This window comes from Limanda limanda, chromosome 2 (genome assembly GCF_963576545.1).
Source record: "Limanda limanda chromosome 2, fLimLim1.1, whole genome shotgun sequence".
NCBI classification, from domain to species: Eukaryota; Metazoa; Chordata; class Actinopteri; order Pleuronectiformes; family Pleuronectidae; genus Limanda; species Limanda limanda.
The window spans coordinates 15,162,253-15,185,806 of record NC_083637.1 but is presented as its reverse complement, the minus strand read 5'-3'; the positions used below and the strand labels follow the sequence as shown (position 1 = coordinate 15,185,806).

Below are 23,554 nucleotides of genomic sequence, written 5' to 3'. Positions count from 1 at the left end.
TCGTGTTGTTGTCGGATCTGCTGGTATTGTATGTACCCTGTATATAGCAGAGGGAGGGTAGACCCGGTGTCGTAGCTGACCCCAGGCGTCCCCTGTACAGCTCCATGGCAATGTGGTCATTGTCCCCTTTGTACAATAACACGCCGCTGTCCTCATCTGTGGCGATCTGAAAACACGGCAGGATATAAAATATTAACAAATGGTAGAAGAAGAAGTGAAAACAGATTCTGAAAACCGTCATCACCTTTAAATTTGATATGACTTATAACATCCACTTATTTACATATAATGCAGTTTTATAACAGTTTTATACAAATTACACACAGTATTCACTCTCTTTTTGCTCAGTATTTGGTCTACACCAATACCTAGAAGCTCTGGGTATGTGCTCCATTATGTTCACCAGCTATTTGCTAAACGTGATTGTTTGGTGCAGAAATTCTTTGAGCCTTATTCACTTAAATTTGTTATATACATTTTTAGTATAAAAATCAATTATATCTACTTTAAGGTATGGAAAGTAAAAATATTGGTGCAGAAAGAAAATGTAAAAGATGTAATACAGCTGAGTTTTGGTTGTATGTGGTTTAGGTGGAGCCAGTTTAAAATACTCTATAATAAATGTATCATTATAAATTTGATAAATTAGGTGGTGTTATCTAGGGACTCTCATTGCTGGAGTTGGTTGCGAGATAATTAGGACAAAGAGGAGAGGACAGAAGAAAGATGTTTCTTATGCATACATTTGTATTCTGTTTTGAGATATCGGATATTATAAGACAAATTTCATTGGAATGTCTCAAAGTGTTTGACTGATTAAGTGCTCACCTGAAGGCTGATGTTGGTCTGTGGTGAGAGGAGACTGGAGGGAAGCTGCAGGTAGGATTCGCGGTTTACAAAGTTGACACTGACGAGCGTCTCGCAGCTCTCGCCCTCATAGCCCTGGAGACACTGGCAGCGGGGGTCGGTTTCCACGACGACGCACTGCGCCCCGTTCAGACAGTCATGGTTGTCGCAGGGGCTGGTGCGGGGGAGGACCATCGGGGGGGAGGACTCACAGAATAACCCGCTGCAACAAACAAAAACACACTCAGTAAAAATAGCTGATATGGTGTAAATGATGAACCTGTAGAGCAATCTGTTCAAAACCCTAACCCTAACCCTATAACCCCTAACCCATGTCAGAGGTGACAATCGTATTCACATTCACATTAACCTCAACATTAACTCTAATCCTTAAGCCCTTACCCCAACCCTATCCAAAATTATTAGTTATTAATAACTTCATTGTGTTGCCTGTGGACTTTGAGAACATTTGAATTAAACTGGTATTCTGTGTCTTTGTTAATATGTTGTTTTTATTACTGTTTCAGCAAACGTAAATTTGGCATAATTTATAACTGGGGTTATTAAAAAGTGCTTTTTCCAAGTATTGTCAGACATCTGAGTTGAGAAAGATTTTCTATCTACTTGTTTCCTATTTTACATTTCACTGTCATCTCTTTGTATAAAAACATTTTGGCTTTTGTGATTTTTTTTTGAATTACTCTGAATAGTGTAAAAAGCAAGTGTAGAGTTTTCTTTTAAGTAGTTCCTCCTCCCACAATTAACACAGTTTACCACAAGTTAGAGACGGATAATAAAGTGTTGATTGCAGTAACTAACAATAAACACAAGGGGGAGACCGTCCAACACCACAGCAATGGCTCATTTAACTTTTTGCCATAAAAAGAATCTAAACGGAAAAAAATTCCCCGACAAAGCTACTAGAATCTGTCAGAGAGAATTAAAAGTAAGTATCATTGAGTCAGTAATGCAACATAATTATCATGCAGTAAACATGTCTACTAATACTGTTGATAAGGATGGAGAACTTTGATATGATTGAGTAAGTGTGAGTTGAGATGGGTCCCTCACCTGTATCCCTCTGGACAGACGCAGGTGTATCCGTTGACGGCATCAATGCACTGACCTCCGTTCTGACACTTGTTCTCTTCACAGTCGTCATAGTCCAGCTCACAATTCTCACCTACGTAGCCCGGAGTACACTCACACCTACAGCACACAGAGAGACATGTTGTTGGTATGGATCTATAATCTGCAGTCTGTCTATCTATCTATCTATCTATCTATCTATCTATCTATCTATCTATCTATCTATCTATCTATCTATCTATCTATCTATCTATCTATCTATCTATCTATCTATCTATCTATCTATCTATCTATCTATCTATCTATCTATCTATCTATCTATCTATCTATCTATCTATCTATCTATCTATCTATCTATCTATCTATCTATCTATCTACCTACCTACCTACCTACCTACCTACCTACATCTATCTATCTATCTATCTATCTATCTATCTATCTATCTATCTATCTATCTATCTATCTATCTATCTATCTATCTATCTATCTATCTATCTATCTATCTATCTATCTATCTATCTATCTATCTATCTATCTATCTATCTATCTATCTATCTATCTATCTATCTATCTATCTATCTAATCTATCTATCTATCTATCTATCTATCTATCTATCTATCTATCTATCTATCTATCTATCTATCTATCTATCTATCTATCTATCTATCTATCTATCTATCTATCTATCTATCTATCTATCTATCTATCTATCTATCTATCTTCCTGTCTATCCATCCATGCGTCCAAATATATAAATAGACATTATGTTTCAAAATGCCTGATTGCCTGATGAACACACACACACACACACACACACACACACACACACACACACACACACACACACACACACACACACACACACACACACACACACACACACACATACACACACACACAGAGACACAGACTCAACTCCACTTCACTCCATCAACTCTCCAATCGAACAGATGTCTTCATGCCGTGTGTGTGTGTGTGTGTGTGTGTGTGTGTGTGTGTGTGTGTTTGTGTGTGTGTGTGTGTGTGTGTGTGTAGTCTACTTACTTGTATCCCTTTGGGGTCAGAATGCACTTTGAGTCGTGCTGACACGGGTTCAGCTCCGGAGCACAGAAATCCAGTTTCTCTTCACACAGCTCCCCTAGGAACACACACAAAGTGCAGAGACACATCAACAAATCATCCAGACACCTTTTCCTTACTGTGCATACCATCTGCATTAATGAGTGAAATTATAATATAAAACATCTCAATGTTCCCCAACTCCCTCACAGTGTGTTTCTGCTTAGTGCTGTATGTGTCTGTACTGCTTGTACGGCAATGTTTGTGTGTGTTTGTGTGTGTGTGTGTGTGTGTGTGTGTGTGTGTGTGTGTGCTGTATGGGTGTGTACTGGGATGATGAATGACTCTCTTGTGGCCAGAACCAACACAGCGGTCTGATAAATGATCCCATCTCTTGGAATGTCATAGTCCTGACGATAGTCCCGAGTGTATCGTGATTCGTGACGCAGCTGAAACTCTGAACTCCAAATGAAGCACTGATGAGGCACCAGGGACTAAACCAAAACTCCTGACAGAACGAGCCGACTCGGCAAATAATTACGTGATGGATGGGAACCTATGAGCAGACGATGAGAGATGTGTTTTAATGTTTATGCTCCAGAGCTTCTCTCTCAGTGGTAACTGTGCTACCTTATTCAGATTAGACTTAATTAATTCTAATCCTAACATACTTTGTAATTAAACAGTAGGCGTCTTCATTCACTCAGTTTATTGGATTTAGAAATATTGACGGCACCTTTAAATGGCTTAATAAAGACATAACTGCTGCCATTAAGAGAACTGATGACTGTGACTGCTTGTTTCTCAGTCCACAACAAACAAGTTCAAATTTGTCACGTGCATGAGCAACACTGTTGCAATTTATGACGTGTAAATCACTGCCCCTGTCTGTTTGTTTGTTGATTTGTTTGTTTGTTTGTAAGCAAGATAACATAAAAACAACAGGAGCAGATCCTGGATTTTTTCTTTCCATTTTCATTATCATTATAGGGCTTTTTATTTTTCAATTAGGGAATAATTCAGGGTTCACATGTACAGAACTAATATCTGTGAGTGTATGAAAGGGGCAGGTCGATTGAATGTAAAGGGACTGTGGGGCCGTGGCGGATGTCAATGCTCTACTGTGTGAGATTCTAGTTTGTTTATTTGTAAGCAGGATTATTATAAAGACATTCTCACAAAACATGCTGGAGGAATCTAGGATCTAGGACAACCACGTTGCTTTTACCACCGCCACGGAGGTTTTATTATAGTTTTTTTTTTTTAGGCTGAGCTCCAAAAAACCGGCTGTGGAAACTGGAAATTACTGAGACAACACGTCGCTGGTTTGTTTGTCTTCATCAGGCAATAACAAGAATATAGAATATCATCAGTCTTCTCCTCTTACCAAATTGTTTACCTGGAACATACCAAACCATTTAGTGTGGTAGTGACATGTGTACATAAAGCAGCAAGCAGAATAACCACAGATATCTGAGAGCATGAAAACTCAGCGGTTCGTCTGAACATCAAGGACATGCACAGCTAACATGGAGTGTGACTGCAAACAGTAGGTTAACTCTGTGGTGGTGTCACATTTCGAAAGAAGCGTGGATAAAGCACAGGAAATGAGGGAAGGAAGGAAACCGAGGAAGGAAGGAAAGAAGGAGAGAGAGGGACAGGAGGGACAGAGAGAAGAACAGACTAACCTCTCTCCACCTCATTGGTAGCAGCTGCAGCCACAAGAAACACACACACACACACACACAGACGAAGACAGATGATAGAAAGCAGAGCGAGACAGGAACAAAACACAGGACAGCATGACACAGAGAGACAGAGAGAGAGAACACCGCCACAAAGGTTAGCTGTCAGAGATGATTAGGACAGTGCAAAAGCAGACAAACAAGTAGCAACCGGCCAGTGTTAGTCAGAAAACATATGGTCCATCTGGAAACAGGTCTTCTCTCTCTGTGTATGTACGATTCAAAGGACATGACAGAGCTGCAGAGTCAGATTACAGGTGCCTAGAAGTATAAGGTCCATTCATTGTCCTGTAGCACATGTTAAGTAACTCAGAGTAAAGGCACTTCTATGGCTGCGATTGTTATGAAACAAAAATAATGTTTGCATTAGAAAATATCTTAAAATGCTTCTGGGTGAACATGACGTCTTGCAGTTTCCAAGTCTTAGATATTTCAGATTTCTTTTTAAGAGGTCAAGTGGCATTGAATTACTGGATGCTATACAAATGACGATAACATTATAAATGTATAAATAAACCTTTTAAAAATTGAATGAATAAATAAATATGACTATACTGTACTGTAATTTGCTCATTCAAAAAGTAGATCTTAAGTGAATCTACTCATGTTTAAATTTTGGGGGACAATTTAGGATTTACTCCAGCCTCTTTTATTCTCAACGACTCGGACTAATCATTTTGAATTTGCTACACCCAGATTACCACCTCTCACTGGCTTCATCTCCATGGCAACAGTGGCTGGTATTGTTGAAATTTTATTAGATTTTCACTTTTTTTTTACTGAGCATTTCCTCTTTTAATTTGTTCGCTGTTAGACTGTGCTCTGCAAATAATCATTGAAACATTGAGGATTTTGTTTAAAGGAAGAAATTAAATGAAAATATGGGAAAAGGAAAAAGACTTCTAGTACTGGCTGCACCTCCCACTTCATAACTCCAGATGTGTTACCTGTGTATTCTGGGGAGCACATGCACGTGTAGTTGTTGATTCCATCAATGCAGGTGGAGTTGTTCTCACAGTCGTTGTCTTCACAGTCATCGATGTTGATCTCACATGCGTCGCCTTCGAAGCCCTCCGGACACACACACCTGTAATTACCCAGTGACACACTCAGACAATGGACAAATCAAATGCATGCAGAGCGGCATAGAGAACACTGCATTATTCTGCTAACGTGAACGTGTCTCAACTCTGTAACTACCACTCAGGTTTATGACTCTACGCACACGCACTGAGGCCACTGAGACACTATGAGTGTCGCACACAAAGAGTGGTGTATTTATCGCACACAGAGAGCGGTATATTATGAGTCTAATAAAGAGCTCTTATGCGGCACACACTCGAGAAGATTAATATCTCATTATATAGTCAACAACAGCTCGTCACCATGAATATTTCACCCTCTGAACCAGAAAAGGGGAAGAAAATGTATTTCAATGGAAGTACAGAAAATACAGATAAAAACCTAAAAAGAAAAAAGTAACAGAAGAGACAGAGAGAGAGAAACACAAGGAGCTGTGAAGCTGGACCCATCTTAATGTCTGTGCGGGAGGTAGAAATCTGCTCAGAGAGAGCAGACAGGCATTAGCTTCCCTCCAGTCAGAACTAAGCAGCCTAATGAAGAGAAAGTGATTCTCACAGCAGGAGGAGAGAGACTGAAGACTAAACTGGTGCGATGAGCAATTTACCTCCTGCAAATTCATCCCCATCTGTCATTAGAGGGGCAGCAGAAGGTCCACAGGTCATCTGCTACACATGTCTGCTACTGTGTTCTCCAGTGATTCAGGTTTATTGATATTGATACCTGCTCTCTCATGTGTTTTACATGATTCACCATATCACCAATTCATGCTCATGGCTTAGTCCATTCCTCCAGTTTGTAAGGGGGATTTTCTGCTTTAGAAACCTCTCTCCTCCCTCCATGTTGAGATACTCTTTGACACAATCCATGCAATAGTAACAATAAAACCTAACAAGGTTTCTCACCAAAAGTTACTCTCTTCTCCTTCCTTCAGATGGCAGGTTCCACTATTCTGGCAGGGGTTCCCAATGCAGGCGTGAATGGGCTCCTCACAGTTTTGTCCCTACATACACACACAAACAAACTTTTAGTGTTTTTATAGTGCTTTTAACGAAAAATAGCTTCTTATCATAAATGGCAAGTATGTGCATCGTTTGTGTTTTGAAATGCCAAAAAGGGTTTTATACACAAATTGGTGTAATACGCAGGTGGACGTTACACATGACACCTGCAGATTACCGGTGTTTAAAGAAGCTTTCTCCTCATGATTGGGAAAGACTGTTGAGCAACTTTCCATTTCCATCCAGTGTGTGTACCTTATATCCGTAGGGGCAGGTGCAGCGGTAATAGTGCACGGGGTCATTGGAGCATGTGCCGTCGTTGTTGCAGGGGTTGGACAGGCAGGGCTCACACTTGGCCTGGATACTTATGTCTACTGGACCTGTGTGATGGAAACACACCAACAGAGAGACCTCAGGCTTTATATACTTTGACAAGTCAGAATAGACAGGTTCATGTATACACTGAGACGACCGCACATTTCAAGGACCTGCTTAAACACCAAAAGGCAACTTTTGGATAAGAACAATTGTTGTTTTGTGTTGTTTTTTGACATTTCAATTAGAATTATATAATACTGTAGTGCAGTGGTCGCCAACCGGTCGATCTTGCAGTCTTCACTGTCGATCCCCCAACTCTCTGGACTCACTTCCTGTCGTCGCACCGCAGATCAGCTGTGTGTCGGTGTCTGTTTTTCACACGCACTGTTTGTCTGCTACCGGCGGTGACGTTGCAGGTTTATCTCCTGCATTTCTTTATTTCAGTACAAGGGACTTCTTTCATACCAAGCAATAATCCTATTTGAGGCCATATTCAAATCAAAGCCGATATGTAAACACATTGTGCTGCAGTAGCAGCTCCTCTGCAGAGCATGATGTGGAACAGAGAAGCTACATATTTTGAATCGTAAATATTAATTAATATTAATTTGAATATTGTGCATTGAATAGAAACAGCTGCACAACTGCCTCTCTTTGCCTTTAACAGAAATTGAAAAAAAATATAAATATGACCCTCCTAAGTGGAAGATATCAGGGTGGTAGATCTCGGCTTACGTTTGGAATTATAAAGTGATATTGAGCTCGAAAAGGTTGGTGACCACTGCTGTAGGGGATATGGTGAAAAATGTAGTTTGATTCATTGGTCAATATTAGAAAATCAAAAGGAGGAAAACTTTACATTATTGCAATATAACATTATGCTATAATATATTATTACCTTTACTATAATATGAGGCGAGATAAATCTTTGCGGTGTCAGAATAAATAGTTATAGAGAAAAATAACATATTTTCCATAGCAGGACCTTGACATGTACAGAAAACATACATATCCCTGGGTCTGATTACAAAACATCAACATTTAACGGTCGGGACACACATTGCCGGTGAGAACACGAGGGCTGAAAAGGGAAGAAGAGAGTGGTTCAGTCGGATCAGGGTTTTAAAGGAGGAACAGTGGGCGGGAACCGTCAGGTGAGACTGAGGAGGAAGTACTGGGATATGAGTGGTTACTTTACCTGGCACCAGAAAACCACAACGCCCCAGGACTTCTACAGTGTGTCAGTTAGATTAGGTCAGAAATAGGTTTTAGTCATGTGTTCATGGTTAATGTGACATCATAAGGTAAAAAGTTAGTAGCAGTGTGTAACAGCCAAGATCATGCTAACAAGCACTTCATATGAATTTAATTCAATTTATTGCTGTTCATATTGCCATTTGTTGTTTTCCTTTGAAAACCAGGTATTTCCATATTTGACAATCTTCAGTCACTGATTTTTTCATTAGGTCAAATAGGTTAATTATCATATTTCGTAATCAATAAAAGCTTGTGTTTACCTGTGCAGGTGAACTTCTTGGACGGCGTGGTGAGCAGCAGTTTGTCGGTCATGTCTCCGGGCCCGGAACAGCGGGCGATGCCAGGCTCCTTGTAGCCGCTCTTCACCCAGTCTGACAGCCACTGCATGTGGCAGTCACAGAACAGAGGGTTGGCACCCAGAGCCCTGTCAGCCGCAGCAGAGTGAGAACAATATTCAGACATAGTAACAGACTACACAGGGAAAATCTGCATGAGTCACTGTTTCTTTTCAGATCAACTGAGCGACAACTGAGCCAAGAAGGAGAGAAAATGTGTCTAAATACTCACAGACTGAGCTAAACATCACTGATGTGTTAAATGTGAAACTGTGGTTTATTTCCACAACAAATCTGTCTCATGCTGACAGGAGTGTTGTTTTTCTCACACTTTAAACACGTCACAGAAACTGTGTTATTTCACTGTCAAAGTGAATCTTAGTGCTACACTTAAATTACACCAAGTTTGTGCAGATGCTCTATATATTCTAAGATGAGTTTATTCTTCTTTTTAAAAGTAAACTAGAATGACCACCCCACAGTTCTATGCTTCTGCCAACAGTGCAGACGTAGTCTACGTCATCTTTTTTCCAGACTCATATGAGACCACCATGACCTTTGATCACTGAAATCACAATCAGATCATATTTGATTCTGTTTAAACTAAACTAAACTAAAATTCTCGATAGGCAGGCTTAAGATATCACGTTCAAGTGGTCAGACACATGTTTTGGGATTTTGTGACTGTGACCTTTGACCTTTGACCACCCAAATCGAACCACTTAATCTGTGAGTCTAAGTGAACATGTGGGGTAAATTAGCAAGGATACTCTTGAGGCCTTCTTAAGAAAACATGTTCACGAGACAAAAAGGGCTTTCGCAAGGTCACAGTGACCTTTGACCTTTGACCAACAAATTCTGATCAGTTCACCTTTGAGTCAAAGTGAAAGTTTTTTGAAACTAAATTCGAAGAAATGCGCACACACACTTTATCTTTCTTGTATGAACTTATTAAGGGGGCTACAGCTCTCTCAGCAAGCAGAGTCATCAGTGTGTCACAGTCCATTAATGTTTTGCCCTAAGTTACTCATTACACTTTGCCATTTTCACAAACTGTCCTCTCATTCCAGATACCCCCCCCCCCCAGCTACCCTTCAATAACCTCAGTTTCCTGGTCACCTGATTCTCCACCTGTCGGTTGAAACGGTGACAAATTGCTCCCTGGATTCTGTCAGAACTCCCCCAAAGAGCTGAATCTAACTGTAGGACCATTTGTGATAAACCGCCAGTTCCTTCATGTAAGTGTCTCTAACTGAACTATTAAAGTGGTCAAGAAGGAAGTTAGAGACAATTTCTGGCTTGAAATGGACATTAAAGTAATAGACTCATTTTCTGTCGTGTGCAGTTTAGATCATCTGAAAAACAGACAAAAAGCAGCGGCCTGTCCGCACAGGCTCTATCCATGGTGCTGATCTTGGTGAACACCCCCCCCCCCCCCCCCCCGGCACACACAACTATTCCCTCACCGTGTTCCCACCAGCAGGCAACACTTGTGTGCCCCCGTGTAGCAAATGTCCCCTCTCACACTGCTTATAAAAATGTAATACTTGTTTATTTTATGAAACTTTTAGGTGTTCATTTTCTTGGTTTATCATTACCTTCATCACGGAGTCTATGTATGTTTCCGTCTGTTTTTGTTGGTTAGTGGATGTGGTTTGGGTTAGAGAAGAGCCCATTCAGTGTTGGTGCAGGTCTGAATCAGGTGGTGAATCCACACATTTCTTTTAAACTTTCTTTAACAGTGAGCAAGAGTTATTTTACAACATTTCCATTGATTTCCCAGGGAATAATTGATGGATCTTGATGAGAATGTGATGTTCATTAGGACACTTTTAGGCCTTGGTGGAGATATGTTCTCAACTGAGTGCCCCTCTAGTTTTGGACCATGTCTCTCATGTTATCCTGTTTGTTGCTTATCTGAATATTGTTCAAAGGCTTCAGTCTATGCTCTGGATTATTCTCTGCTGATGTGTTGCTGTTTCGTGCTGTAAACCCATTTTTGCAAAACAATCAATTCAGGACATTTTCTCCAAAATCCCTAAATCTATTATTTAGAAAAGACTGTTTTGCTGTTGCAGCCGCAATGACTGGGAAATTGCACAGAAGAGGAGGCTACCCTTTCCTAATATATACCAACACGACAGTTTAAATTAAAAAGCAAATTGCCAATACTACAGAGAAAAGAGAGGCATACACCGGATTGAGGTGTAAACAGGGGACAGAGAGAGGGAGCGGGTTTAGATGATCAGCCACATTCTTTTGTTTGATGAGTTTACAAACAAGCATCACTGAACAGATATTTTCATTTCAGATGATGAGAAAAACTCTTTGTGATATTGTTTTGCAATGCTGTGGCACGTAGAGAGGCAGACACTCCAATCAGAGACAGACATGCAGAGTGATGAGAGTGGTTTTACATTACTCACAAGTGGGAGAGGGATGACAGGTCTTTGAATGCTCCCTCTGGTATCAGTGATATGTCGTTACCATGGAGAGACCTACGTCGAGGCAAGAGGATGAAGAGGAAATGAAGAGAGATCAGAAACATAACAAAATAGCCTGGATTTAAAGGGTCTGGATTGTTTGTTTGGCATCATTCTGTACGATGTTCATCAGTGTCGGCCTGAGTGGCGTCGGTACGGATACTCACAGCAGACGTAGAGACTTGAGTCCATCGAACGCTCTCACCGGGATACACCGCAGACGGTTGTAGCTGAGGATTCTTTACACACAGGACAAGCATGTTGGCATGGAGACAAATGCAGAAATCCTTTTTCATGATATCTTTGAAACGCAGCAAGGTATTTCCTATCACAGCTTTATGACTTCACTGAGCAATGCAGTCGAGCAAACAGACACACAATTTATCACACTTGCTGGAACAAATGCATTGTATCCATTCAGAAGCACACACACGCACACACATACACACAGATACAGCAAACATATGCATCTTGCGCAGGCGTTTTTTTTGCCTCAGTCGCCAAAATGTTGGTCCTTTGGTAAAACTAAAATTCTGGAAGAGGTCCTGATTACCTCAACCATGCTTACGTCTGCATTAGTTTTTTTTCTCTGTTTGCTTAGCAGAACTAAACAAAAGCTTAAGGGAAGATTTTCACAAATCTTGCTGGAAGGATGTGGTATGGGTCGGGAGGGAACCCGTTAGATTTAAGTGTTAATCCAGGATTTGTTTTTCACTTTCTCATCATGAAATGATGGCTGTTTTTCAAAAGTAATCATTTTCCAGGGAATAATTCATGGATCTTGATGATCACTGTACTGAGGGCCATTCTACTTCAATTTATTATTTGATTGAGGGCATCTATATGTTTTTTACATTAGTGCATTTCACACACTATGACAATAACAGACACGCGCACACACACACACACACACACACACACACACACACACACACACACACACACACACACACACACACACACACACACACACACACACACACACACACACACACACACACGCACTTTGCAAAGGGACTGATAAAGCCAGACTCACAGGGTAAGCAGCTCGGACATGTTACTGAGGCTGTGGTTGGACAATGTGCTGATCTGGTTGTTACTCAAGTCACTGAAAAGAAAACAATAACAGATACATAAAACACACATGCATGAACAAACGCACACACATTCAGAGATCATGTGCAATGCTTCATTTTCTTTAGTCCAATATCACACCCACATCAGGGCCAAGCCAGGTCAAATCGAAAGTGATAGAGCACAGACTCTGACAGTTAGTGTCAGTCTTCGGAGAAGCAGAGAGCAGGAAACACAGGCCAAGTCATGGTCTAGATTATAACTGTGTAATTCTGGACGGGTGAGTGTGTGAGGTCTGTCCTCTGTGGGTGAGACTTACATCAGCGTCAGGTGTTTGTATTCAGAGAGCTCCGCAGGAACCTGAGTGAAGTGGTTACCATCCAGGTACCTGAGAGACAGAGGCGAGAGAGAGGAGGGCACGGAGCGAGAGGTGGTGTGGAAAACAGAGGAGAAATAAAGGAAGGAAAATGTGGACGAAGTGAGGAGGATTGGAAAAAGAGAGAGAGAGAGAGAGAGAGAGAGAGAGAGAGAGAGAGAGAGAGAGAGAGAGAGAGAGAGAGAGAGAGAGGCAGAGAGGGAGAGAGAGAGAGAGAGAGAGAGGGGGAGAGAAAATGAGACGGGAGAAAATGAAGTTATTTAACCGTGTGGGAAATTCCTCATCTCCAGCAGTGTGAGCAGTCATTACGGCCCGAGCCATAATAAACACTAGAGTTTAATATCCCCACTGGCATCCTAATACAGTACAGCCACACATGCACGCACACACACACACACACACACACACACACACACACACACACACACACATACTTCTATCTCTGTGGGGACATAACGGATTCCCTTGCCACTTATACTAACCTTTAAGATACAATATGGAACATTTCTTCATTAAAATGTCTGAAAATAACTTCACCTATGTTATATATTTTGCTGACTTGTGGACTGATATTATCCAAAACGTTTCCAACAATGTATAAACCCCCAATTTTTATTCAAGGTAACGGGATGTTTCATTTTGGTCGCCTCTTAATTGACATATCAGCTTTTTGGCCTGGTTCATCTCTGCTGTAACTTCCCACATTCTGTATGATGTGGGAAAAACAGTCTGCCGGCCAGTGATGGATCAAGTTTAATAATCGCCGTTTCCTGTAAAAACTTTAATATATGACGTCAGCCGTTAACATGATTAACGCGCCTGAGGTTCATCAGGTAGATCTTTTAAAGTAATGGTGGGAAAGACACCAACACCGAGGATCTCACGCTGCCTCACAATGGCATAAATCTAAGTCGTTTAATATTGTTTTGATTGAGGGACCCCTAGAGGCCACTAATACACACATACCTACATGCATGAATAAGTTCCTATTTTCTACCCTGTGTGACATTTCTTTAATAATCCTGCACATTAATTAAGTCTTTGTTCATATGAGCAGAATCACATTCCCCACAGGAGACAGGGAAACACCACCAGCACTGAGACAAATTGTTTTTTTACAAGACAGTAATGAAATGTCTTCTGTGAGGCAGCATCCCAGATGCGCTGATCGTTAAACCAGTTTGTGATACATGTTGTGTTGGTTGTGAACTCACAGCTCAGTGGTCTCCTTGGGGAGGCCTTTGGGCAGCGTGCTCAGCCCCTTGTTGCTGCAGCGCACCACCGTGTCCAGACAGGAGCACTCGGCGGGACACCTCAGCACCGGAGAGCAGCTGTTCTCATCGTTACCTGGTGAGGACCAAGGAACATACAGATGATGGAAAAGAAAATGGAAAAGTTTGGATGAAAACTAAGACAAAATGTTTCAGAGCTGCAGATGTTGCGGAGAATTTTGTGCCATCTCACCATCTTCACAGGCAAAGTCCTGGACAGCTACGTCCTGGATGGGGATCTCCTTCAGGAAGTAAGGGTTCTGGCAGCGAGGGTTCCCAGTGACGATGCGTTTCTTTCTCAGCCAATCGCCGAGCCAAGCCAGGTGACAGTTACAGTTGTAGGGATTGGCCAGAAGATTTCTGCAGAACATGAGGAGGTTTTAGAGACACATTTTGTGTGTTTATATTTCCCCACATTAGTATTAGTATGAGTTTACTCACAGCGTGGAAAGGGAGACCAGTGTCTCAAAGGATCCAGGGTTCATCGAGGTGATCTGGTTGTCATAGAGCGACAGGAGACGCACCGAGCTCAGCCCCACGAAGCTGCTGTTACTCACACAGGTAAGACGATTGCTCCTCAACATACTACACACACACACACACACACACACACATACAGAAGAAAAAGTGATTAAAAATACAAAAAAAACTAATATTTATGAAATTATTATGACAATGGAATAGCACCATCAGTGCCATCTTTTGAGAATAAAGTCATAATATTAATGGTAAAGTGTCATAATTTACCAATAATAAAGGATATAGAGAAAAAAATTTTAATTTTACAATACAGTTAAAATTGTATTAGAAAAAAGTTTGTAAATCGTTCATAAGAAATTATATAAAGATAAATTGGTATTATCTTAATATTGCAACATTTGCTGGTAATATTTGGACTATATTCTCCATATTTTTCTCATCATGGCCCTTATACTCTGTCATGGATGGGAAACCTGTGTGTAAAATATTTGTGTGGACATTTAAGCGAGTGTACAAGAGCAGAGTGTATTTGAATATTATGCATTCATGACATGATAATTAGATCACATATGCATTTTGTGTGTGTACCCACAGTGTGCGGAGGCCACTCAGTCCCTTCAGCATGCGGTGGTGCACGTTATCCAGTCTGTTGGAGGTGAGAATCAGCTCGTTGACCCCTGAGGCTCCTTCAAAAGTCCCCTCCTCTATGTCGGTGATACGGTTATTGCTCAGGTTACTGCGGGGAGTGGGAAGCAGGAGCAAGAAAGGTGAGAGGGTGGAGCAAGGATGAAAAGAGTGACAACGAGAGAGAAGAAAGATGTAGAGAGGACGAGACGAGGACAAAGGCAGCAAGAGGGAAAAATAAAGATAGAAATACACATGGTTCACTTTCATTTCATGTGTACAATCATAGTTTTTTCTCTGTGACCTGAGTTTGACTTTCACACAACCACATGTAACGTTCACAACACGTCTGACTCACATCTTCCTCAACTGAGGCAACTTTTTGAAGATCCCCGTCGCCTCGAGCACAGTGAACTCATTGTTGTTGAGGCGCCTGAGAACAGAGGAGCGAGGAGGTGGTCCGAGACAAAGAGAGAGAGAGAACAATTGAATAAATACAGACAGAGGAGGAGGAGAAAATGAAGGTCGACGCACAGCTAGGCTTTTATGCGACACAAATCCAGCTTGACTCACAGCTCTGCGGTGTACTGGGGAATGTGATCTGGTATTTTGGTGAGCTTCTGGTTGGAGCAGTCGACCGTGGTGCCCTCGCAGCGACACTTCTCGGGGCAGGCCAGGTCGGCGAAGCAGTCCCCTCCGAGCTTGCTGCGGTAATCCTCGGTACCTGTTCACGATCACAAGCCACAGTGTCACTGCACGCCCTCGCCACGCAAACAATCCCAGTGCCAGCGTTTACCGGTACGGCTTCCAACACAAACTCTGCGAACGGCCAAAGTTGAAATCGTGACACAACAAGGGAATTTTGAGACATCGCAGACGGGGGCTTGTGCTGCTTTGGGTCGGGAGCAGGGGGAGGTGGATGGGTGGGGGGGTAGGGAGGGTGGCTGTTTGTCCAAATGAACCAAAGATGTTCGAAAAAACATTGCTGATTATGATCATACGCAACATTACTCATGAGCGTCGGGCAGCCAAGTCCACAAGACATACAAACTGTCAGGACTAGAGACATGTATACAGGCACACACGCACGAGAACAAACGCTGGAGTTTCTGTGTCCTGTCAGACGGCAAAGTGACTGTTAGTGTTAGGAACCACAGCACAAACAGAAGAACATCAAAAATGGAATCACAGCGGAAAAAATGCTAACACACACCAGGGCAGTCATCTATCAAACTGCACACACACACACACACACACACTCTTCCTTTCTCTGTTTCTCTCTCACACACACACACAAACAGACACACACACACAGAGGTTGCTGGGGTGACAGGAGATCGCTGTCTCTCGCGTCTTGGCCATGCTGCAGGGTTTCGCAGGGCCGTTCCATGGTGCTTGACAGAACCATGTTCCACTATCGGAACCTGGCAGCCACATGGTTAGATCAAGCACAAAGGAACAACCTGCTGACTGACTGCTCCTCCGCTGGAACACAGGGATGGGAAGGGTGGAGGGGAGAGGAGGAGAGGAGGAGGAGGATCGGAGGAGGAGAAGAGAGGTGCAAGGTCAGGGGAGGGTTCAGGAAGGAGAAGAAGCTTTGAGAAGGTGAGGATTGGAGAAGGTGAGAGGAGGAGATGAAGGATATGAAAGGAGGGAATGAGAGGAGGGAAGTACATGATAGTTTGAGAAGGAGAGAACAAGAAGGGAGGGAGGATAGATGAGGAGAGCAAGTATATGAGAGAAGGTGAGTCGGACGAGAGAAGAGTTTAGAGGAGGAGAAGAGGAGGGAATGGGAAAAGTGAAGAGGAGAAGAAAATTAGGCCGTGGGTAGGAGAGGGGGGAGAGAGGAGGGTAGGAGAGCAGTAAGAGAAAAAAAGGAAAAGATGAAGGATGAGAAGCATGAGGAAAGGAGAGGGGGTTGACTTTAGAAAATGTATCTATTGAAATTAGGAGAGCGGAGGATAAGATCAGACGGGCAAGTAAAGTGATCAACAAAGAGCAGGAGAAGGAGGGACTCAAAAAAAGAGGAGAGACGAGGAACATCTAAAGACATTTTCTACACATCACAGGAGAGCAGGAGCAGTGGGAGGAGAGTTACAGCAGCACTGAAGGCAAGAGAAGCCCTGACTTTGAGGAACACACACACACACACACACACACACACACACACACACACACACACACACACACACAGGCACACACACACACACAGGCACACAAACACATACACCACAATCACACACATAGAAATACACAAACCATTATGTGTTTAAATGTAAATTTCATTTGTAGTTTGCAAACAGACACGAGGGGTCACAGGAGGGTTCAAGGTCACTGTGGTAGAGGTCAAAGGTCAGAGGCCAGCTCAGGGACGAGAGGTGAGGGATTCGGAAGTTGACGGTGAAACCACGTGTGCGTGTGTGTGTGTGTGTTACTTACAGCCGACCTGGTGTACTCCTTGAGTGTGTGAGAGAGGCAGTAGGAGAGAGAAGAAGGGATTTCACGTGTTTATTATAACAGGAGAGAAAATGATGAAAACCCATAAAAAGACGCTGCAATTTTCTCTGAGTTGAGTCCCCGGGCAGAGGTTCATTTAAAGAGGTAATGACTTGTGAATACTGAGAAGCGTGCTGGCGCGAGAGGACAACGGGTGCTGGGCACTTTCATCCGACACACACCCCAGGCCTCGGTCACGTGAAACACGACTGATGCAAACGTATTTTTACGGGTGGATTGTGCACAAATTAGAGTGAAACAGTGAAAAACTTCTTATTCCTCAATCCAGCATACTTTTGCTTCGTGCATTTTTGGAAGATTCAATCACACGACTGAAGCCATTTGGTTAGAGGGAGGTATAATCTACAAATTACGCTACGTGATATTAGAAAATTGATCTAAGGCCCGATATCAAGGTTGTCTCGCATAACGCAAGATATGTTTATTCAACTTTTCAGCTGCAAATGATCCTAAATTATTCAGCTTTGCCCCATATGTGGTAACCTCTGTCCCCCTGGTGAGTTTCAGAGTTAATGACTGCGCAAACACACACACACACACACACACACATGCACACACCATGCCTTCTCTGTGTGCAGCTGGGGTAATGACCGCCTTTAGCCCTGCTACTGATCTCATATGCATGTCTGATTTACATATTTTACAGCACCCCTCTGAGCCGGGTAACGGTGTGACCTTTTGATGTTCTGTAGTGGGCGAAACAGACAGATGCTCGCGGACATACGCTCATGCATTAGCTATCATTACATGTGCTAAGAAACAAGGAGGAGAGTGTTGAATATAGTCACTGTAATCTCTATACCAATATACATTTATTCATACAGAGTTTTACACGTTCAGTATCCAATTGACAGCGACCTGAGCTATCGCAGGAGTGAGTAACTTCAGTATCTGGACCAAATAAGCCCAACGGGAGCATTTGATCAGGATCCTGAATCGGTACGAGAACAGTTCAGCTGTCACAATCATCTGTCATGGAAACGGAAAAGTAAAAGACTTGTTTGCAGTGATGAAAATCTAAAGCATTGCATCAGCTAGAAACATGCAGCCAATGAGTTGCAAGGACAAGTGACTTTGGGTAAAGTGAGGCTTTCTGTGCCCAACAAGCAGCTTTCACAAGACCACACGCTGGTGAGAGAGCTAATTACTAACAAGCTAAAAGCTCATTCAGAATGAGCATTAGTGAACTCACAACCTTGTTGCCACTGTAGCTCTGCTCGAACCAAAAGTGCAAAGTTTGTCTTAACGACTCGTCGCAGAGCAGAATTCCGGTACGGCACAAAATATTGAAAAAACAATGTCGGACACACGAAGGTTCCAGTTTTTCTCTCTGGGCTGATACAATTTTGAGATGACTGTCTGCACGTTAGAGGAATTACTGTCTTTGGAAGGCATGCATGGTACTACTCAATGTGTTTGAGCAAGTAGTATTGGCTAAAACCATCTGTGACTATGATCATCTTCATCATCATCATCATCGATACCATCTGACATCGAGTCAAGAGAAGCCGTTCCAGCCGTCACATTACAGACGTTAGTGTGATTTATGTGTTGAATAATTTAGAACGGCCTGCGAAAGATCTTATAAAAATTGAAATGGCCCTTGATAGGAAACAGGTTCCCAACCCCTGCTCCATCGTCAAGGTTACGGTTACCAGCAAAAAGCCGGTGCAAGGACAAGAGCGTGATTATCTGCTGCCTGGTCGGACGTGAGGCATAATGATGTGCATCAGCTCATTAAAAGAAAATGTTTCAGCATTCAAAAGGTGTCAGTCAAGGCAAGTCTCTCTTAGTGTCAAGAGTGTGCACGTGGGCAGCATCCGTGCACCAGAGTGAACAAAACGTTTATTTCACACACACACACACACACACACACACACACACACACACACACTCTCTCACACAACCACACTCACATGCTCAGTGTACAATACCTGGAATGAAATACTGTTCTCTAGCTAATGGAGAAAGAGAGAAATTGTAAGTGAAGAACAACATGAGAACCAAAGGATCGACTAAAGAGGAAAGTACTGTGTGTGTGTGTGTGTGTGTGTGTGTGTGTGTGTGTGTGTGTGTGTGTGTAAGAATAAGAGATGCTCAAAAATGAGAGTTGAGGTTAGTAAGAGGCCGAGGGAAAATCTCAGCAGGAAAACACAATATGAAAACACAGGAGAGGATATTGTACTAAACATCAATCCGTGTGCATGTGTGGATAGTAAGAAATACAAATCATTGGTGTATGTGTATATAAAGTGGTGCGTGTGTGTGTGCGAGCGTGTGCGTTTATACCTGAGCAGCGGAACTTCTTGCTCTTGATTTGTCCGATTCGTTTGTTGGCGAGCCGCCGCGGGCTGGTGCAGCGAGCACCGCTGGTCTCGATGGGATTGTCCTGCAGGTAGTCAGCCAGCCACTTCAGATGGCAGTCACAGACGAACGGGTTCTGGGCTAAGTGACTGATCCAACACACACATCACACACAACCATGGACACAGACCACACACAAAAAAACCACACATAAGCTGTTGGGAATATTTGGGTATATTTAGTTGCTGGTTACCCAGCAACACTATTTCTACTTTACATTTTGTTACCAGGTAACTGACAAATGAAAGTAACCTATTCATGAGTTGACTATAGACAAAAAAAAATCCATCAAAAACACAACGAAGGTCATTTTAAAGTACATCTGTTTGGCCAGGGCCTTCCTGTGTGGAGTTTGCCTGTGCTCCTCATGTCTATGTGGGTCTGCTCCAGGCAGAGGTCCGGAACAGAGCAGGACTATCGGTTCTCCGACTTCCTCCAACAGTCCAAAGACATGCAGATTGGGGTTAGGTCAATTGGAGACTTGAAATGTGAGCGTGAATGGTTGTTTGTCTCTATATGTCAGCCTTGCAGTGCCCTGCCTCTCACCCAATGTCAACTGGGATTGACTCCAGCTGCCCCACAACCCTCAATAGATGAGCAGTATAGATAGTGGTTCGATGAATGGATATTTATCACTTATATCACAGTTGTTGACTCAGGATGATTGCTTGCAACCGCTGTAAAGTGTGCGTATGTGTGTTTGTGCACGTACAGCGTTTGAATGGCTCTTAGCGAGGCGAAGGTCCCCTTGGCGATGGTCTGGAGCTTGTTGTCATAGAGCGAGAGCAGATTGAGGTTGTGGAGGTCCTGAAAGGCATCCACTCGCAGACACGCTATCTTATTGGCATTCAGTAACCTGAAAGAAGGAAGCGACAGAGACAGAAGGAAAGACAGAGAGAGAGACAGTGAAGGAGAATGAAGGCTTGTTCTGTTACCGTTCTTGGATGAGTGTTTCAAATGTTACAGGTCAGTGATGATGGATTTTAACCATGATGTGTCCACCACTCTGATGACATTTTTTAGCTAAGAACTTTCAAGCAGAATATCAATGAGCTGAAACTGTGAACTCTCAGCTGCCACTAACTTGTGTGCGTGAGTGTGTGTGTGTGTTAATGTGTGTCTACTCACAATAGCTGCAGAGAAAATAGTCCCTCAAGCAGTCCTTTGGAGATCTCAGTGATCTTGTTCCCATATAGTACCCTGTGGAGAACAAACACAACATTAATAAGTCATGAATAAATCCACTTATATCGCACAATGATACTATATTAATATGAACACTCAACATATCCAGTGCGAAAATATTCCGGGGGGTTATTGTCTAACTTCCAGGCTAGACGAATATTTACTATGATAGAGATGAATCAATTATAAGATGAAATTAATATTTTGTTTGTGGTAAAATAAAGTGTCTGACAGTGTTCCAGTGACAAACGCTGCGTTCATGTTACAGACATTAATTATGAGCAGCCTCTGGGAAAAGTTATCTCAAACGTCTGACAGCTCCAATATCTCAGCCAAACTCACAAGTGTCCAAATCTGGAGCAAAATGGCTGCAGAGCCTTCATTAATCAGTTGGAAATCAAATTAAGCTGTAATATAAACATTCATAAAACGTAATTACTTTCCACCACCGCATACACAAATACTTAACACGATAAAAATATCAGACTTCAGCAATTTATCCGATGTGACTTCTCGTTTAATGACGGGTGAAACCATCTTGGAAATGAGAGCTAAATTTGACCAAATTAGACTAATGGGAGGTTTCACAGTTAGTCCAACTCCTGCGGGTATATCACACGAACGCAGCATAAAAATAAGGCTGTTAAAAATACTATGATATATAAAAATAAATGATAGATACTGATTTGTAAGAAACACAAAAATAAAGGATAAGATCTGAATCCTGAATAAGATAAGATGCTCTAGGGTTTAAAATGACAGCAGCACAAACACTGACTCTGACTTGGCGCCAACACCTGGCTGCATGTAAACACTCAGGATATGAGGAATAACGCATTGTGAACACTTTTCATCAAAACGTCAAAATGAACAAATTCCCACATAAATCCTGCTGTGGCTGCAGTGTGAGGAATGTACACAGTTATCAGAGAAATGCTTTTTATAAATACATCAGATTAGATACACAAACAGGTCACGGCCGAGGCTGCCACCGCCTGGCCCGACAAATACCTTAGCCGCAAACAGACACACTAACACACACACACAGACACGCACACAGAGTTATCGTTCATCTTCACGCTCCACGCTGAGTTGAGTTGTATATGTTGGCAGTCTAAAGACATGTGTTTCAGATTGGCTTTTATTTCATGCGCTGAGTGGCTGTCCCTGAGAGACCTGAGGTTGGGAAACACACGATGTGGGGAAAGAACGCTTCATTTGTCTCTCGCACACATCAGCGATTAGCACGTACCGTTCTGCCCCCCCCCGCCCCCCTCACACACACACACACCCACAAGCATAGACCGCTACATCGAGTCATTTTTAAAAGGACAATAAAAAGAGCTAATAAATGTTTAGTACTAGTATTTTGTTATAGTTGCAAAAATCTTCCAACTTTTTTTTAAAAATTCTGTTGCAGCTTTGTGTTTCAGTAAAAAACCTCAGCTGCTTGTGGTTTTCCATCTCATAAAGCAGTGTGCCTCACTTTGGAGGAGGGTGGACTAATAACGTGTGTGAAGGAGTCTTTATAATCCCTGTCAGCGTATGCAGCGGCTGTACTGAGTATGAACTTCAACATCAGACACCTCAAGCTTAAGTCTTGGCTAAAAAACAAGAATAAATTCAAAATATTACAGCTTTTTCGAGGAGTGACCGAGAGATGACGTGCAAAATGTTCCCTGTTGTAACGACTAGGAAGTAAACATTTGGATCAGAACACATCCGTGGACACACACACAGGCTCGATGGCTCATTTACATCCTTTCGGACTCAAACTCTGATACACAACGAGCACAGGCTGCAGCTTAATGTGAAAGCCATACTGTATGTGGTGTGTCAGCATGAATGTGTGTGTCCCATTCTCTCTGTGGTGAATGTGTAATGAGGTGGCAAAAGCCGCCATTCAGCAATTCAGCATTTATGAATTATTGACTTTGGAGAGACCAGACCTTAATATAACTCCTTCATGAAATAACCCTACATCTCTCTCTCTTCCTCTCTTCCTCTCTCAGTCCCTCGCTCTTCTGCTCCCTCTCTCCATCTTCCTGCACACAGCTTCACACGCGAAGCTGACGTTCTGACCGGAGAGTCAAGCTGAGGAGGAAGACGCCAAAAGTGCATCTAAAATAGTTTGATAATGGTGTTCTGGTTTTGACCTGGTGCGTTGTTTTTTTCACTTGTACTGCAATTGTGCTTAAATTAAAGGATAATTCTGTTTCATAGATTTGGCTGTACAATTTTGGTCATTATTTCTTTCTCCAAATAATTATAAATAAAGTCCAATAGGGCAAGAAGTACATCAGTCAGATGATTTCTTTGCGAAAGGTTCCAAAGTAGCAGTGTTTTATTTTTTTATAGAAACACTGCCACAATGAATTTGAGGTTGAGAACACTTTGTAAACATTATCCTTTTGCATTCACTCTGCACTCTTCTGTACAATGTGGAGA

At 42.3% G+C, this 23,554-nt stretch overlaps 1 protein-coding gene across 1 annotated transcript in view; it reads right to left on the bottom strand.

Annotated features, from left to right (window-relative positions):
- slit2 (slit homolog 2 (Drosophila)) overlaps positions 1-23,554 on the bottom strand; it is an 83,315-nt gene that overhangs the window by 1,752 nt on the left and 58,009 nt on the right. The window contains 26 exon segments of the mRNA XM_061084670.1: positions 22-62; positions 65-82; positions 85-166; positions 829-1,069; positions 1,918-2,055; positions 2,982-3,075; positions 4,685-4,708; positions 5,689-5,828; positions 6,727-6,824; positions 7,078-7,202; positions 8,339-8,371; positions 8,658-8,821; positions 11,159-11,230; positions 11,383-11,454; positions 12,252-12,323; positions 12,609-12,677; positions 13,880-14,012; positions 14,130-14,296; positions 14,378-14,521; positions 15,009-15,152; positions 15,399-15,473; positions 15,614-15,764; positions 19,492-19,515; positions 19,847-20,010; positions 20,634-20,777; positions 21,050-21,121. Of these exon segments, the coding sequence (XP_060940653.1) occupies positions 22-62; positions 65-82; positions 85-166; positions 829-1,069; positions 1,918-2,055; positions 2,982-3,075; positions 4,685-4,708; positions 5,689-5,828; positions 6,727-6,824; positions 7,078-7,202; positions 8,339-8,371; positions 8,658-8,821; positions 11,159-11,230; positions 11,383-11,454; positions 12,252-12,323; positions 12,609-12,677; positions 13,880-14,012; positions 14,130-14,296; positions 14,378-14,521; positions 15,009-15,152; positions 15,399-15,473; positions 15,614-15,764; positions 19,492-19,515; positions 19,847-20,010; positions 20,634-20,777; positions 21,050-21,121 (2,701 nt within the window).